The sequence below is a fragment of the Oreochromis niloticus genome, linkage group LG23 (assembly GCF_001858045.2).
Source record: "Oreochromis niloticus isolate F11D_XX linkage group LG23, O_niloticus_UMD_NMBU, whole genome shotgun sequence".
NCBI lineage: Eukaryota > Metazoa > Chordata > Actinopteri > Cichliformes > Cichlidae > Oreochromis > Oreochromis niloticus.
This window is the reverse complement of record NC_031986.2, coordinates 11,822,184-11,839,354: the sequence shown is the minus strand read 5'-3', so window position 1 is coordinate 11,839,354 and position 17,171 is coordinate 11,822,184. Positions and strand designations below refer to the sequence as shown.

At 41.9% G+C, this 17,171-nt stretch overlaps 3 protein-coding genes across 4 annotated transcripts; 2 read left to right on the top strand and 1 right to left on the bottom strand.

Moving 5' to 3' along the window:
• Positions 1-1,513: 1,513 nt before the first annotated feature.
• On the bottom strand, positions 1,514-6,163 carry cpb2 (carboxypeptidase B2 (plasma)). The gene is made up of 11 exons (XM_013268979.3): positions 6,003-6,163; positions 5,701-5,776; positions 5,492-5,616; positions 5,293-5,401; positions 4,040-4,141; positions 3,480-3,584; positions 2,746-2,856; positions 2,567-2,663; positions 2,261-2,463; positions 2,078-2,162; positions 1,514-1,993 (listed from the first exon to the last, which is right to left on the bottom strand). The coding sequence occupies exons 1-11, from the start codon at positions 6,077-6,079 to the stop codon at positions 1,782-1,784; spliced, it is 1,302 nt and encodes a 433-aa protein (XP_013124433.1). The 5' UTR covers positions 6,080-6,163; the 3' UTR covers positions 1,514-1,781.
• A 143-nt stretch (positions 6,164-6,306) lies between these two features.
• alg11 (ALG11 alpha-1,2-mannosyltransferase) lies at positions 6,307-11,516 on the top strand. The gene is made up of 5 exons (XM_003440871.5): positions 6,307-6,540; positions 9,404-9,625; positions 9,709-10,080; positions 10,180-10,745; positions 10,832-11,516. The coding sequence occupies exons 1-5, from the start codon at positions 6,494-6,496 to the stop codon at positions 11,113-11,115; spliced, it is 1,491 nt and encodes a 496-aa protein (XP_003440919.1). The 5' UTR covers positions 6,307-6,493; the 3' UTR covers positions 11,116-11,516.
• A 3,316-nt stretch (positions 11,517-14,832) lies between these two features.
• Positions 14,833-16,247, top strand: spp2 (secreted phosphoprotein 2). 2 transcript variants are annotated; one of them, XM_003440966.5, is made up of 6 exons: positions 14,833-14,995; positions 15,078-15,205; positions 15,282-15,404; positions 15,707-15,820; positions 15,915-15,963; positions 16,078-16,247. In XM_003440966.5, the coding sequence occupies exons 1-6, from the start codon at positions 14,944-14,946 to the stop codon at positions 16,179-16,181; spliced, it is 570 nt and encodes a 189-aa protein (XP_003441014.1). In that variant the 5' UTR covers positions 14,833-14,943; the 3' UTR covers positions 16,182-16,247. The 2 variants fall into 2 exon arrangements, with proteins under 2 accessions (XP_003441014.1, XP_025759088.1); XM_025903303.1 differs by having other exon boundaries at positions 15,900-15,963.
• Positions 16,248-17,171: the final 924 nt, after the last annotated feature.

Genomic DNA, 17,171 nt, shown 5'->3' with positions numbered 1-17,171 from the left:
TAGGAGTGATCCAGACCCAATGCTTCTGACGACTGTAATGGATATTCATAATCACGGCTGTACCTGCTGCAACTGTAACATGCAAGGTCTTTTCCCCCATTCGTAGACGCCGAAGACCCCACAAGGTCCCCGGTGTCCGCAGACGCGGGAGAAGTCACCGTCACAGACACTAGACATGTAGCATGAGCAATAAAACTGTAGTTCCTTTAACTTTTTTAAAGATAAAATATTATTTTAAACAATAAACACAACACAAATAACCCTAAGTAATTCATGTATTTCATGCAAATAATTTACTGATCCGGAGGTTGGTGGTTCAATCCCTGCCTTTATTCCTGTATGCATGTAGTTTTCACCATCCATTCTAGATGTCAGTGATTTCTTTACTCCTCTGTTTCTTTAGATTGTGGTATGATGCATTGCTTTTTGAGATCTACTTCACTTTGTCAGACATGTTCTGTGTGAGTGATTTCTTGATTCGACAGGTCTGGCCCGAGTGTGACTAGTGAAACTGAATTCAGCTTTAATTAAAATGTAGTTAATGACAGTTAATATTCACTAGGGCTATCTTTGTTTAATATCAAAATTTGTTTGATGATTTGAAATATTTCAGTGTGACAAATATGCAAAAAAAGGAGTTGGGAGGAGATCAAATAGGCTACTTCAGGAAGAGATAAATGGTCCACACCCCACTGCACATCAACGGATCTGCTGTTGAGATGGTCAACAATGAGAATTTCTTGGGTGTGCACTTATCAGATGACCTCTCCTGGAACCTGAACACCACCACCATCATGAAGAAAGCCCAACAACGTCTTCACTTTCTTCAGAAGCTGAAGAAGGCCAGTCTGCTTCCTCCCACCCTCCCATCTTTTTACCAGGGAACCTTTGAGAGCGTCCTCTGCTGCTACATCACTATCTGGAACGGGAACTGCACTTTCACTGAAAAGAAGTATCTGCAGCGGATAGTGAGGACAGCAGACAGGATCATTGGAGGCCCTCTCCCACCCATCTCCCCTCTCTACATGATGCTATATTTGCACATTTTATTTCTTGCACATGTCTTTGTTTTGTCTTGTCCTGACCATAACTTGAACCTGGTATTCAATAATAACTGCACAACATCTTACTTCACTATAATTGCACATGATCACTTTGTATTGTCTTTTGTCCTGTCCTTGTTTATTATACATTCTTATAAATGCACCATGGGGGGATTGGGGTGAAACAGCATTTCAATACGCTGTACACTGTGTATATTGTTGTACTGACAATAAAGATCTTGAATCTTGAAATAGGTCTAAAATAAGCCGAGGTGTCACAGAACCTTAGCATATTTAGTTGGACTAATCCATTTAAATTTGAAAATTGTGGCATTACAGCATGATGGCATGGTTGCCATGACAAATACATTCATTTTAAAAGAATAAAACATTGGTATAAAATTAATATTAGTATTAATAGTAAGAAAAAGTATTTTTCATATTATGAAATTACATTACAGAGAAGTTGATTTTCTTTGGATAATGTTTTATTCAGAGTAAGTACATCATTAACACCATTACTTATTTTTTCTAGTTCTTTTAAAACAGTTTTTCTGTCAACTAATATTTTTTGATCTATACATTTCAGTTCCACTCAATCTCTGCAAGACAGACGTTATGTTAGAGGAATGCTGAAACAGAAATACCACAAATAACAGCTGTGCTGAACACAGGTTACAGGTTAGCTGATCCTCAAGTGAAACTACAAAATGATTTTAATAACAATCACAAAACTGCTTAGATCGTGTGATCGTTTGCCGGAGCTTGTGTTTTCTCCAAAACCTTGACAGCAACGGTCTTGACCGCGAGCAGCGCTTCGTTGCAGGCCCCGGATATGTGAGAAGGTGGTAACAGGAAGCCGTATTCCCCACGGTCCTGGAGCTCAAACGTAAAGGAGTATTTGATGCCAAGTTTGTACGCCCAGTCGTCAGAACCGCCAGAACATGGGTCTGAAGAAAGAACAGAAACACTCACACATTCAAGTTACAGTGACTTTGCCTTAAAAAAAGAAAAGAAAAAAAAGCCTGTCTTACATAATATGGCTGCTCCAGGACCATATGTGTAGGTGTTTCTGTAATATCGTTTGATCCTCTGGGCAGCTTCTTGGACCATCTCAAGCTTATGAAACAATGTTTGTTCACAGAGGTTTAGACACAACAGTTGAATAAGTCTTTCACTGCTGATGGATAGACTCGTGGATCATCCAGACTACTCACCAAATCATTGTGGTTCTCCGCTTGATCAAAGGTGTAGGAATATGGGAAGATCAGCATCTGGGAGTAGGAGTGGATGGTGATGTAGAGTTGAACTGTGTCCTTGTGTCTGCGCAGGAAGTTGGCCACAGCTTGCGTCTCGGGCTCAGACTCAGGAAACGGCCCGCAGTTGATTTCCTCACAAGGATTTTGAGAGGATCCCTTAACTGGGCACAACAGCGACACGTGACCTTGTGGAAGCTACAAAGACGCTTGCATGATCAACGAGTGTGTCCACACGTAAGAAAAAAAAGGGAAAGGAAAACTTACTGCCCCAATCAACGTCGAAGTTTCTGTTGAGGTCAACGCCAACGCAAAAACCCGACTTACTGATGGAACGGTTCTTCCTCCACCACCTTCTCTTAATCTGAAAAATAAAAATAAGGAAAAATCATACATCTGTTTAAAATGACTTCTTTTACATTGAAAAAATGTTTCTGAGTTCTTACTGTTGTCCACGTGTATTTGTATCCATCAGGATTCATCACAGGCAGGACGTAGACATCCATGCTGTCCAGGATGCGAGTAATTTCTGAGTTTTGCTGATAAAATGACAAAGACTGACGGACAGACAGCAGAGCGTTCAGCGAAACTGCTCCGAGAGAGAACAGACTCCATTGCATTTACAACAAAGAGCATTTAGAGAGCTAAACTCCCCATCAAAGGCAAGGGTTTAAAATAAAGTTTTATGTCAGCATTGTCAATATGGAAATCTAGTGTAGTGTATTAATCTTTTTCTGTCATTGTGAAGTCATACGTCTTAATATGTTGCTTTAAGTTTGGAGATGATCCAGTGGAAACTAAAGCGTTTTTCATAAAGCTTCATTTGATGTGATCCTGACCTTTGACCTATGACCTTGACGCAGTACATACTAAAATGGTGTATTGTATTGTACCCATATGATTGGAACTTTGGCTTCTATAAGATAATGTATTGTTGTGATCCATAAGAAGCTGTGGGTAATATACAGTTTTGAATGACTTTCACATTTGGTGTGATTGTGGGGTTGACCAGATTGGCACCAAAATTAAATCATTTTGAGCTGTTACTGGTATCTACCATCAAACAAACTTTGAAAATGAAATCTTGAAAACTGTGGTGACTAGAAACTGCTAACAAAAAAACAGACATATAATCAATTACAGAGAACAAACACAGACACCGCAGCTCAGTTGGACTCACATGGTGCACAAACCACATGCAGAAAGCCGGAGAGATCCACTCTCTTGCGTGGATCCCACAGTCAATCCACATGGCTTTCCTATTAGGCCTGTCATTAAAAGACAGCTGAGAAAAAAAAGAGGCCATACACATGAATCTGTGCTCAGCTGTCAACACTGAACACTTTAACTTAAACTTAAAGTATGTCTAATGGGATAAACAATGTTGATCATTTACCCCTAAAAGTGTACAAAGAGCAAAAAAAAAAATAATCAGGGAGTGCTAAACATAAGGTTCGAGGGCCAGAATTAGCCCAGCAAAAGACTCCAACCCAGCCCCCTGGATGGCTTTGGAAAATGTGATGGAGGGACTTTTTACTGCATTTTCATAACGACACCAAAGTAATTAAGTAATAGATAAACAATGAAATGACACAAATGTTCGTCTTTGTTTTTTTACTATGAGCTATAGAACTATCTCAGAAAAGAATATTTTCTGTGAATGAACAAAAACTTTCTGTTTTGTAAATACAGGACAGTCTTATCATTCCTACAAGTTCAAGTTGACAGATGCAGCTTTACCTTGAGAACGTATAGCGGCCGCTTCTCGTATGAAGAACCAATAAGGATGACTTTGACTGTTCTGGGGTTGTCTTGTGCAGTTCTGTTAATCCAGTCATAAATCTACAATGGCGACAGCATACGCGGTTGTAAGCTGTAATATATTATAACATACAGGGTAGCTGTGCATTTCCATGTAATCTAATACAACAGCTTTGTGATAAACGGTGGCTGTGAAGTTTAGAATATCCTAATAAAACTACTGTGGAGTCAAAAAAAATATCGGCAGACCACCATCATCATCATCGTCACTAAACATGCTTAAAGCGGACTTATTATTCATCCAATCCCAACTGTCATTGGCTAAAAGATGGGGTGCACCCTGCAGACCTCTCATGCTTCACGCTTCCAGATTTTCTCTCACATGTTTGCTCTTACTATGGTGGGAACCAAAAAAACAAAGATGAACCAAAAACAAATGTCCATTGCGGAGGACGTAAATGAATAGGGTGGTTCTCCGGAGGATATGGTCACTAGAGGTGGGCAGATCAATCCAAATATTGATAATATCAATACCAATACTTGTATCAGTATCGGACTGATACTAACAAAATTGGATAGATACTTTGTTTCTCCCCTCAAAGTCTAGTATGTGGGGGGCTGAAGTCTATCCCAGCTGTCTTAGGCCAAGAGGCAGGGTACATTCTGGACAGCTCGCCAGTCTATCGCAGGGCTACCATGAGGAGATCATTCACACTGACATTTACACCTATGGGCAATTTAGAATCACCAATTAACCTAACCTCACTGTATCCCACTAAACTATTTGGCAAATGTACGATTCAGCACATAAATCATGACACACTGCTCTCCCCTGCATAACCTTTATAGGTTAAAAGTATAAGTATCAGTATTGGTATCGGCAATACTGCTCTTGAGTTACTTGGTATCAGATCGAAACCAAAATTTGCAGTATCGCGCACCACTAATGGTCACAGCTCTGGCTGTGAACACAGAAGCTCCACCCACCTGTCGTTCAAATCTTTTGTTTACATGGGACAGCCAACCAGAAGACAGCTGGCTTAAATGGATGGGGTGGAGTTAAGTGATGAACCAATGGGGAGCACCAAGGCCCAGAATAAGACTGATAAGGATTATATCGAATTGTGAACAATGCAAAGCTACTAGCAGAGGCTGAAAACAAAACTACAGAGCTGGAAATAAGCACATCAGGACTCCTTTAAACCTCATTCTTTTAAATAGGAAATGCATACCTCCTCAAGGGTGTGATATCTCTCATAAAAAGTTGAGCTGCTTCGTGGGTCAGTGGAGTCATTCTTCATCTGCATTTTGGTCAGCTCATTAGGATTAGCCAGTAAGACCCTAAAATAAACATGCAAACACAAATGATTCACTTGGAATTGAATGTGACCCGATGCTTAGTGAATGGTGTGCGTGCCTTAAGCAGCGTACTTGTGTGTTATGCCATGTTTCTGCAGTATAGCCTTGACTGTCACAGAGCTGTTTGCAGGGACATAGAGGTGGGCCTGCACTTGTGTACTGATGTACTCATTTGAAACAGGCTGCCACAGGACTGTCTGTGAGAAAATATCTGATGTAATGAATCACAGAAGGAAAAACAAAACATTACAGGTGTATGATCACTTAACTTTAATGCCTACCTCATAGTGTGTGGATACATTCCTCAAGATGTCCACTTGTTCTTGTGTTTGTGGGGTGATTGATAGAACTTGGTCACTAAATTTAAAAAATAAAAATACTCATGCAGTTAGCATACAGCCATATAGTACCGATCTCACTCGGTTACCCATAGGGGGTGTATTTGCATGTGTCACAATATGGTTGCAGATGTTTACACAAGAGTGTCATAACCATTTTTAAACGGTTCAAAATGAGAGTAAAGACTTATAATCTAAAAAGAACAAAACAACCACAGACAAAATTCTCTGCTAAAATGCCTCACCCTGTTTCTGTGCAGTGTCCTGGCTTCAGTAGTATGCTCAAATTCATGAAAACAAACCAAATCAAAGGAGTCGACATGATGTCAGGGTCCAGCTGGACTGGAAAGGGGAGAGATCCGCTCAAAGTATGAGGGCAGGGAGACGATATTGATTGAAACTGTGTTTATTTAGAAGTTGAACTTTACTTTTAGAGAAGAACAAGGGCACGGGTCAGCTGAGGCAGAGCCCTCTGCTTAGTTAACTGCTACTGTTACATTGTAAACAACTTTATTAACTTATGTAGTATAAATCGCAAAGTCTAACGTAACGTCAGCTCTGCACCTCTTCTTTTTAATAGTAGAAAACCCCAGTGGCGTAACACCTCCTCGCCTGTGGGTGGCGCCAGATAAAAGGGAAACACTATAGAGTTTGAGGGGGAAACAGGGGAAGAAAACAGCATAGGGGGAAAGTGGAAGCGATTTTTGTGATGTGTTGTTAAATTTCCATTGCCAAGATGTCGGGCCACGATCAGCTGGCTCACTATCTGTGTGAGTTAACAAGGTAGGATATATTTGTTTTTAAAGCACGCGCTCAAACCGGGGTAACAGGGTAAACGGTCGCGTGGTTAACCGAGTTAGCTTGTGTCCTTTTCTTTTCGGGTGCTGCTGCTAGTTCTGTAGTAGCAGAGACGATCTTTGGTCAAAGATAGAAACGATTAAGAGCGGTGAAATATTGTACAAAGCTCTGGTTATTTAGCTGTTGAGCTAATTTCCCTGCACGGGGGGAAATGTATGTGCACAGGCCGGGGGGGGGGGGGGGGGTTCCGCTTTGTTAATATAAGGTCTCTATAAAATCCAACAGAGGACTGGTGGACAGTTATTTAATCCAATAAAAAATTTTTTTAATAAGCTTTAATTTTAACAATATATTATATTAACCTTATTTAAAAATGTAATGCAAGTTAAACACTCATTATAAATGTGTAACACGGTTTCTTTAACCCTCATAAAACTGTTCGCGTCAAATTTGACCTGTTTTGACATTTGATAGCAGTAAAAACAACCTAAACGTCATTTCTTTAACTTCAAATTTGATTATATTTCTTAAACTAACCCCAAAATACAAAAAAAGAATAAAGGCATTAAAAAGTATTGTACGTGTGCTACATTTTTTTTCTATACTGAGGCTCTTCCGGGTTAAATTTGACCCATATCTGTTGGATTTTAGACCCGCCAGCGGTTTAATAGTGACAGAGGTCGAGAGGAACCTGTTGTTCTAAAAAGTGATTGCCTGTCAAAAAATGTAAACCAAACATATCTCATGAATTATGTCAAATCTTTTTGAGCCAGAAAAAAACATTCCTGTTACAAGGTAGATACTGCAATCATTTTTTTCCTGCAAACTCAAGTCTCATTGACATTAAAAACAATGCGTTTTTCACAGTTGTATCAAGTTGTCTAAAAAGGACTGGATTGATTATAATATAGTTACAATAATGCAGGGTTATAAAGATACTTGCCAAACAAATCTTTTTTTATTTATTCTTTCATTTTATGGGCTAACCAAATTTTACCTTTGGTTAGCCCGTTGACTAACCAAAGGGAAACAAATATTACATGTAGAAAGACTTTATCACTTTATGGCAAAACATCTTGACACTATCGCGAGAACTGCCTGTGTTTCACATTTGCTCAGGTTCCTGCAGAACCTGCTTTTCATTGGGAAATCTTCAAACAGTGTAAAATAATACAGGTGTGATCATACATGGTGCATAAAAGAAACAGAGGTCATACAGGGGTCACAGAGTGCCTTGACGTGGACACGAGAGCATGGCGGTGGAGGGGTTCGCACTGTCACGTCACAGCTCAAGGCTCGCAAAATCGCTAGCCCGACGTCCCGGGGCTAGCGATTTTTCCAGTCGGGCTACCAAAATCCATCTCAGCCCTGCCCGTCGGGCTATCATAGGAAGGAAAAATATGTGTCAGTGCTTTTGCATTTTCTTTCGCAAATGTAGTTGAGTAAGTATGTTATTGGCATCGATGAGCCACTGTCAATATACGACATATTGAAATCACGTTTGAATTTGCGCTTGTTTTTTGCTTTCACTTTCACTTTGCTATCGCGCGAACGGTGTGTAGAGAGCGGCAGCACTGATTGGTGAGTGACGATTAATTGCGCACCAATTCCTCTGACATCGTCTTATCACTCATTAGCTACTATTCAAACGTGACAAGTGAAATCTGCAAGCTTAAACATGTGAGAGGTTGATTGCACAGAGAATCGCTGACCGTTATGTGAGTGCCTGTAAAAGCAGCAGGATTTACGCCGGTATTTTAGTTCTGCTGAGCCAAATAAGACAGGTCAGGGTGAAGAAGGGGCAGCCAAATAAAAGCCTACCACAAAACGGAAAAGTTATGACAAATCAGACTATGAGGCAAAAAGAAAGCTCAGCTTTTTTGGTTTCATGGACAAAAGAATTTACGTGGCTGGAATATGACGAGCTAAATAACATGATGTTCTGCCGGGTGTGTTGTGAGTTTCATTTCGTTTGAGTCGACAAGCGCCTTTGTAACTGGGACCAGTAATTTTAAGAAAGACCCCATCAGAACCCATGAGAAACGCAAGAAATGCATTATTGCCCAGTCTGCAATATCTTTCCCAGAACAAACAGCAATTGCAAAAAACATACTAAAAATAAACCAAGCACAAGAAGAAGTCCTGAAAAATCTTTCAAAAGCGTACTATGTTCCAAAGAGTGAACTACCATTGGCCAAATTTAGCAGTTTTTGCAAACTTCAAAAAGCAAATGGCCTCGATCTTGGTTCCCCTTGACTTCAGTGGAAATTTCAGATTCAGGATCTGACACAGACTGATTCATGTTCTACACAGTTCTTACAAGTTCATAGAAATTTCTGTTCAATTAGAAACAAGTATTTGAGTTGATGATTGTAATTTTTATACAGTTGTTATGATTTGTATTTTAACAACTTTCTGATTAATTTTTGTTTCCGTTACAATATTATACTTTAATGTATAATATTGTAAAGGAAACAAAACATTAAAAAATTGCTCTCTTTTTTATTCGGGCTACTTAAATTTATTTTGGGCTGCCAAAAACTGAAGAGTGCCTGCCCGAAGGGCTACCAGAGATTTTGAAATTTTGCGAGCCCTGCAGCTGGAGCCTTTCTGTGTGGTTTGAATGCTCTCCATGTCCCTGTGTGGGTTTCAGCTTTCTCTTGCACAAAGGTTTATACATTGTTTTCTGGTGTCTTTTACTTTGTGGGTTTTACCATGTATTGTCTTCTCTATCTCCCGGATGTATTTTCCTTTCTGCTTCTTTCTCTAAAGCTTCATCTTCAGTGTGTTTATGAATTATAACCCAGGTTAACAGAACTACTCAGCATTTTCTACCCTTGTGTTTCAGTTTACTGTGGAAGTTGTTGCTGCCCCTGCTGTTCCTCTGTGTTCTGCTCGTTGCTGTCCTGGTCCTGCTGGTGCTGGCAGTGCGTTTCTGGCTGCAGAGCAACAGGACTGTGCGGCGAGCAAGGGACGGACGTCCCACTGTGGCCTTCTTTCACCCTTACTGTAATGCTGGGGGAGGAGGAGAGAGGGTGCTTTGGTGTGCTATCAGAGCGCTGCAGAACAGGTAGAGCTGGGTGTCTTTTTGCATTTCCTGCACAATTTTAAGGTGAGTCTTAAAAGTCATAAAAGACCTCGATGTCTCCACAGGTACGCAGATATCAATTTTGTGGTGTACACAGGGGACCTGGGGGTGACAGGCCAGCAGATTCTGGAGGGAGCGCGACGTCGCTTCAACATCGTGCTCCCCCGCCCGGTTCAGTTTGTGTTCCTGAGGCACCGGCTGCTCGTGGAGCCCGGACTGTTTCCTCACTTCACCCTGCTGGGACAGAGCGTGGGATCTGTCTTCCTGGGGTGGGAGGCACTGACAGAGTTTGTCCCAGACATTTACATCGACTCCATGGGTTATGCCTTTACTCTGCCTCTGTTCCGCTACCTGGGAGGCTGCAGCGTGGCTAGCTATGTTCACTACCCCACTATCAGCACTGACATGCTCTCTGTCATCAGAGAGAGAAACCCCAGGTATATGCTGTGTTCAAAGAGCACGTTAACTGATTGTGCTCTTAATTTTTTTTTTTTAAACTGCTGTTTTCTAACCGTGTCACACTGTTAATGTCTCAGGTTCAACAACCCAGACTACATCTCCAACAGCCTCTTCCTCAGTGCCTTTAAGGTGGTCTACTACTGTCTCTTCGCCCTGCTCTACGGCATGGCCGGCTCCTGCAGTGACCTGATCATGGTCAACTCCTCCTGGACCCTCGATCATATCCTATCACTTTGGCGCTCCCCCAACCGCACCTGTGTGGTCTACCCGCCCTGTGACGTCAGCGCTTTCACAGACATCCTGCTCGAAGAGGACGGGGACAGGAAGTGCCACTCCATCATTTCTGTTGGGCAGTTCAGGCCAGAGAAAGACCACCGGCTGCAGATTCGAGCCTTTAAAAAGGTGCTCGATAGGAGGAGGGAGGGGTTAGGGGGAAGAGAAGCACTGAAGTTGGTTCTGATTGGTGGATGCAGGAACCAGGAAGATGAAGACAGAGTGCTCATGTTGAGGGGGCTGTGCCAGGAGCTGGGCGTGGCTGACAGGGTAGAGTTTAAGCTGAATGTACCCTTTGAGGAGCTGAAGAGAGAGATGGGGGAAGCTACAATTGGACTTCATACCATGTGGAATGAACACTTTGGAATAGGTAATCAATCCGTTTGACATAATGTCTATTTTAAAGTGGGACTTTCTTGAAAATATCCAACTTCTTTCTCTTTCCCCCCCTTCTAGGTGTCGTCGAGTGTATGGCAGCAGGGAAGGTGATTCTGGCTCACAAGTCTGGCGGCCCCAAGTTGGACATTGTTGTACCTTTTGAGGGGGGTCAGACTGGCTTTCTTGCTGATGACGAGGACGGCTATGCAGAAGCCATCCAAAGGATTCTGGCTATGCCGCCAACCAGCCGCCTGCAGATCAGGCGCAACGCGCGTCAGTCTGTGGCTCGCTTCTCAGATCAAGAGTTTGAAGCCTGCTTTCTAGCCGCTATTGAGCCACTCATAGGAACGCTCGAGCGATGAGAGGAGGAATTATTCTACATGTGTGTTTGTGCACGTGTTGTGATGTTTGATACTCGCAGCACCTTTCCTCTGATGCACTTAGGGCTGCAGATCAGCCATGTGCTCACGCAGAGAGCTGTGGATAAAAGACTCCCAAATACAGGTAGTCAAAGGTTAGTTCCAGGATTTCTCCTAAAAGTAGAAATGAGAGAGAATAAAGTCTGAATCAGAACAACTGAAGGCTCTAATTTTGGGTGAAAAGCCCACAAAACAGAACAAAACTAAGTGATGTTTTGAGCACACCGCTCAACTCAAGGATCAAAATCATTCCCATAAAACGTGAATATGACTCAGATAATAAATCTTAATGTAAGTAATGAAAATGTTCTTCATGTAGTGGGTGTGAATGCATCCATAATCCTGTGTTTAGAGGTTGTAGTTTTTAAGAGTTTGAAACGTTGTCTGTTGTTCCAGTTTTGTTAAAGTGATGTGTGTTAAAGGGATGTTTCACCCCAAAGTGGAATCTACTGTGATGGCATTTATCCATCTGGATTGTTTTGGTAAGTTTGCCATAGACTGTAGAAATGAAGTAATACAACTTTATGGTCCTTTGAGAATCATCAAAATTTTTTGTTTTTTAAAGAAAAGCAGCATTTTGATCCTTTGAGTACCACAAGGCCAGTGGCAACTACAGGGTGGGCCATTTATATGGATACACCGTAATAACATGGGAGTGGTTGGTGATATTAAAGTCCTGTTTGTGGCACATTAGTATATGTGAGGGGGCAAACTCCTCAAGATGGGTGGTGACCATGGTGGCCATTTAGAAGTCGGCCATCTTGGGTACAACTTTTGTTTTTTCAATAGGAAGAGGGCCATGTGACACATCAAACTTATTGGTAATGTCACAAGAAAAACAATGGTGTGCTTGGTTTCAACGTAACTTTATTCTTTCATGAGTTATTTACAAGTTTCTGACCACTTATAAAATGTGTTCAATGTGCTGCCCATTGTGTTGGATTGTCAATGCAACCCTCTTCTCCCACTCTTCACACACTGATAGCAACACCGCAGGAGAAATGCCAGCACAGGCATCCAGTATCTGTAGTTTCAGGTGCTGCACACCTCGTATCTTCACACCATAGACAATTGCCTTCAGATGACCCCAAAGATAAAAGTCTAAGGGGGTCAGATCGGGAGACCTTGGGGGCCATTCAACTGGCCCACGACGACCAATCCACTTTCCAGGAAACTGTTCATCTAGGAATGCTTGGACCTGGCACCCGTAATGTGGTGGTGCACCATCTTGTTGGAAAAACTCAGGGAACGTGCCAGCTTCAGTGCATAAAGAGGGAAACGCATCATCATGTAGCAATTTCAAATATCCAGTGGCCTTGAGGTTTCCACTGATGAAGAATGGACCCACTATCGTTGTACCCCATATACCACACCAAACCAACACTTTTGTTGTTCCAACAGTCTTGGGGGGATCCATCCAATGTGGGTTATTGTCAGACCAATAGCGGTGGTTTTGTTTGTTAACTTCACCATTCACATAAAAGTTTGCCTCATCACTGAACAAAATCTTCTGCGTGAACTGAGGGTCCTGTTCCAATTTTTGGTTTGCCCATTTTGCAAATTCTGTGCGCTGATCTGGGTCATCCTCGTTGAGATGCTGCAGTAGCTGGAGTTTGTAAGGGTGCCATTTGTGAGTAGCTAATAACCTCTGAAGGTATGTTCGACTAATGCCACTCTCCAGTGACATGCGGCGAGTGCTACGCTGTGGGCTCTTGCTGAATGAAGCTAGGACAGCCACTGATGTTTCTTCATTAGTGACAGTTTTCTTGCGTCCACATTTTGGCAAATCCAACACTGAACCAGTTTCACGAAACTTAGCAAGCAGTTTGCTAACTGTAGCATGGGGGATGGGTGGTCTCGTAGGGTGTCTTGCATTGAAATCTGCTGCAATGACCCGGTTACTGCGTTCACCAGATATCAACACAATTTCGATCCGCTCCTCACGTGTTAACCTCTTCAACATGTCAATGGCTGTGAACAAAGAGAAACTTGTAAATAACTCATGAAAGAATAAAGTTACGCTGAAACCAAGCACACCATTGTTTTTCTTGTGACATTACCAGTAAGTTTGATGTGTCACATGGCCCTCTTCCTATTGAAAAAACAAAAGTTGTATCCAAGATGGCCGACTTCTAAATGGCCACCATGGTCACCACCCATCTTGAGGAGTTTGCCCCCTCACATATACTAATGTGCCACAAACTGGACTTTAATATCACCAACCATTCCCATGTTATTATGGTGTATCCATATAAATGGCCCACCCTGTATATTCAGAATATATTCTTTCATATTCAAGAGGCCTCCAAAACAGTCTGGCTGGATAAAAGCACAACAGAGCAGTGTTATGATGTGTTATAGTGGCTGACTGAAGCCTAAATCCCTCATAAAATGAGGATGAGCATCATGTACTCCAATCAGAGATGTTATCAGATGATGATTTAAAAATTTTACAAGGGGGAAAGTCATTAATATGGTGATTTAGTACACCGAGTGGTAAAATAAACACTTTAATTAAAGTTCGTTATTTTAACACCGCGGGCACTCTCAGTGCTGCTTTTTATTTCTAATGTGATAGCTGCACATTAGTGCTCTGAAACTTAAAACAATACTGCCCCATAGCCTAAAAAAACAGATGTGGAAATCGCTCTAGTTTGTCACATGATTAAAGCCAAATTAATTTGACTGATTGAACGTTTATTCTTTGTGTGTGTTAGATTAGAATCAAGTCATTTTTGGGGTGAACTGTGTCTGAAGGGGAGGGTTGTGTGCTAAACTATGCTGAAAAGGGAACAAAATAACAGGAAACATAATCGTTGTTTACAAGAGTTAGAGTTCCTCACATTTCCAGAATGTATTTTTGATATCAAGGATGAATTTAATAAACATACAATGAGTGGGAGGGATTGTTGCTATTGTGTCTCACTATATAAACTGCTAACAGCTAAGAACTACAGTCTGGACTATTCTTATTGGGCCTATAAATTGTCAAAATGCCCGAACCTGACCTGATGTTGAAATGTGCTGTGACAGATGAGGTCAGTGATCTGTGAAGATGAAGAAAACAGAGGGGAGATTAACATGACTGAGATAAAAACCACTTTATGCAAAAGCATTTCTCAGAGCTGTTATCATCAGTCAGGTCATCGCTGCAGAACAAGTGGATATATAAGGTGGATTGAGACAGTTTTCATTAAATTGTAATATAAGTCTGCAAATATATATTATAAAGGGTCTCGAGTAGCTTCTAAATCATCAGAATTTATCTTCTACGTTTAAGAAAGTCTCATATAGAGGATACACAAATATTTACTGATTTAATTTAGCACATCAGCCTGGACTCACCTTTTTTTCCTTTCTTTTTTTGGTTTTTGCACTCAGTACACATCTCTATCATCCTTACAAAGGGCATGTGACTGGGACACACTGCTTTATCATATCATTTAACTTTGAACCTCCTACCATACATGTAGAGGACTCAGGATCAGAATGGACCTAGCATATTTCATGCAGCAGGACATCCCGGTTGTTTGTCACATTGCATTTGACATACAGTGTATTAGGACATCGTATGGTAGTATGGGTGCTGGAATGCACCCAAAGGACATAAAAGGAAGCTGGGCAGACAGTACAGTGCAAGAGAGGGAGGCTTTTTTTTTTTTTTAAAGGGGTTATGGAGTTTAAGAGGCGGTGCACAGGTTCAGTGCTGAGTATATTTAGAGAGAAGTAGATGAACCTTTGAGGCATTTTGGTTTGGTGTCCATCGTCAAGATGAAGTCATACGTGCTCCTCCCAGCCCTGCTGCTGTCTCTTGGATGCACAGGTGAGTAACTTTCTGTCCTGATCATTTCAAAATAAGATTCAGTAACTTCACCTTTCCCCCCTCCTTGTCTGTGACTTTGAAGGCATCCCACTGTACAACTCTGAGCTGCAGTCTGCGGCAGACAGCGCTCTGGGAGCAGCTTTGGCAGAGGTCAACTCTGTGTATGCTGCCAGCCACCTTTACCGGGTCACTACAGGCTCTGTCACAAAGGTGAGCCTGTTGTGCGCTTAATGCATTTAGCAGTATGGCAACAGCTGATTTGTCCTGAATATCCCACGTGTGACAGGTCATCCCCACGGGCCTGGACACCGTCGACCTGCTGATGGTTTTTCGGATTAAGGAGACTCAGTGTGCAAAGACTTCCCAAGACGACCCTCAGGCCTGTGCCTTCAGGCCTGGCTACTTTGTGGTGAGACATTTAAACCAACCAATGCTTTCCAAATACTTCAGTGAGATAATAAATAAATTAGCCAAGTCAGAAGCTGGAATATTATGTGGATAGTTCCCTGTGAAGGGCTGATATCTGTATCCTGGAGTGGACACATGTTGACTCAGTGCTACAGCCTGTTGTTTACATTGGCACGAGTTTACTGGCCAGAATGTGCCCCTGTGTGACGGGACGGCGGCCACCAGGTATTTAAAGAAATATCACACAGACTAATAAAGCAGGGTTTTTTTTTTCTTTTTTCTTTCTCTTTTACCCACCCTCAGCCCTCCTTCACCTGTTCCACCCGGGTACGAATGATGGCCACATCTCCCCAGGTGGTCTCTCTGAGGTGCGGCCACGATGGCAGCTCCAGCTCCAGCTCAGAGAGCAGTGAGGAGGTGAGTCAAGAGTCAGAGTGGCACAAATTCAAGAGCCAAACAGTTGTTGCCCTTTACTGCACAGCACATGAATACCCAGGCTTTGTTTCCACAGGTGTTCTTGAGAAGGAGACACCAGTTCAATGCCCCATTTGCAAACAGAGGTAGGCACATTTTCACATTTTTTTTTTGTCTTTTTCTTACAGTGATCTTTATTTAAAACTTTTTTGGATGTTAAGTGCAAATAAGTGGACTAACAACCCCAAAACTTTTGGCAGTCCCAGCTCCAGCTGCACCTTCAGCCCAGCCTGGTGGCTCCCGGTTCAACCAGTTAGCAGAAGACCGACCCAGAGGAGACACTTTCAGCAACTATGTAGTGTGAAAGTTCAGCTATCCATGACTTTCTTTTAGGTGCTGATCATATATATTAAAAAAAACTGAATTAAGATATTTTGCAATTTTTTTTGTCCCCCTTTAATTCTCATTTAATTTACAGAGCTCCTGAATGATTATTGAAACACAAAGAAAATAGACCTGTTTTTATGTTTTAAATTTCTATTCGTCAAACATTATATTGAGCACCAACATGTTTAGAGTGTAAGCAGGGGCGGTCCTAGCCTGTTTGGTGCCCTGGGCGAACACTCCCTCTGACCCCACACCCACACATAAAACATATTAAGGATTGTACATTAACATATTTTATTGTAAAAACTGTTTTCGGAGCCATACTGAATTTAACCAGATAAACATACAAACACACACGCACACACATATATATGGAGAGAGAGAGTATGCATAGTAGTACGGCTAACAAACAGCCATTATAATTCATCATACAATGAGAATAGGACAAATCAACAGTCGACAATGACTAATTAATATTGTGCTGAACACAGTCCAAAAGATTCAATAAACTACATCGGTGTCTACTGTTTACTATCATAGCCACGTGGCTAACAAACATCACTATTCCTACTAATTAATGTTATCTTGTTGTATCTCTGTTGTGGTCAGTGCTATCCTCTATGCTGGTGCATGCTGGGGCAGCAGGTTGAGGGTCACAGATGCCAACAGACTAAATAAACTTATCCACAAGACCAGTAATGTTGTGGGGATAGAGCTGGAGTCCGTTAGGGTGGTGTCTGAGAGGCGGATGTTGTCCAAGATAAGGACAATCATGGATAACACCTCCCACCCACTCCATGACGTGCTGGCTAGTCACAGGAGCACGTTCAGTAAGACTGAGATTACCAAAAAGCACCACTGACCGACACAGGAAATCATTCCTGCCTGTGGCCATCTCCCTGTACAACTCCTCCATCTAACACACTCTTTTTACACACGCTCTTTTCTACTCTGTAACGTTCTTGTC

Excerpts from the sequence above, each read along its gene's own strand:
- spp2 (XM_025903303.1), top strand. The coding sequence starts at position 14,944 with ATGAAGTCATACGTGCTCCTCCCAGCCCTGCTGCTGTCTCTTGGATGC. Across the intron at positions 14,996-15,077 it reads GCTGTCTCTTGGATGCACAG|GCATCCCACTGTACAACTCT; the intron begins GTGAGTAACTTT and ends GTGACTTTGAAG. Across the intron at positions 15,964-16,077 it reads TGCCCCATTTGCAAACAGAG|TCCCAGCTCCAGCTGCACCT; the intron begins GTAGGCACATTT and ends AACTTTTGGCAG.
- alg11 (XM_003440871.5), top strand. The coding sequence starts at position 6,494 with ATGTCGGGCCACGATCAGCTGGCTCACTATCTGTGTGAGTTAACAAG. Across the intron at positions 6,541-9,403 it reads TATCTGTGTGAGTTAACAAG|TTTACTGTGGAAGTTGTTGC; the intron begins GTAGGATATATT and ends CTTGTGTTTCAG. Across the intron at positions 10,081-10,179 it reads ATCAGAGAGAGAAACCCCAG|GTTCAACAACCCAGACTACA; the intron begins GTATATGCTGTG and ends TTAATGTCTCAG.
- cpb2 (XM_013268979.3), bottom strand. The coding sequence starts at position 6,079 with ATGTCGACTCCTTTGATTTGGTTTGTTTTCATGAATTTGAGCATACTA. Across the intron at positions 5,777-6,002 it reads GGACACTGCACAGAAACAGG|TGACCAAGTTCTATCAATCA; the intron begins GTGAGGCATTTT and ends TTTTAAATTTAG. Across the intron at positions 5,402-5,491 it reads AAACATGGCATAACACACAA|GGTCTTACTGGCTAATCCTA; the intron begins GTACGCTGCTTA and ends TGTTTATTTTAG.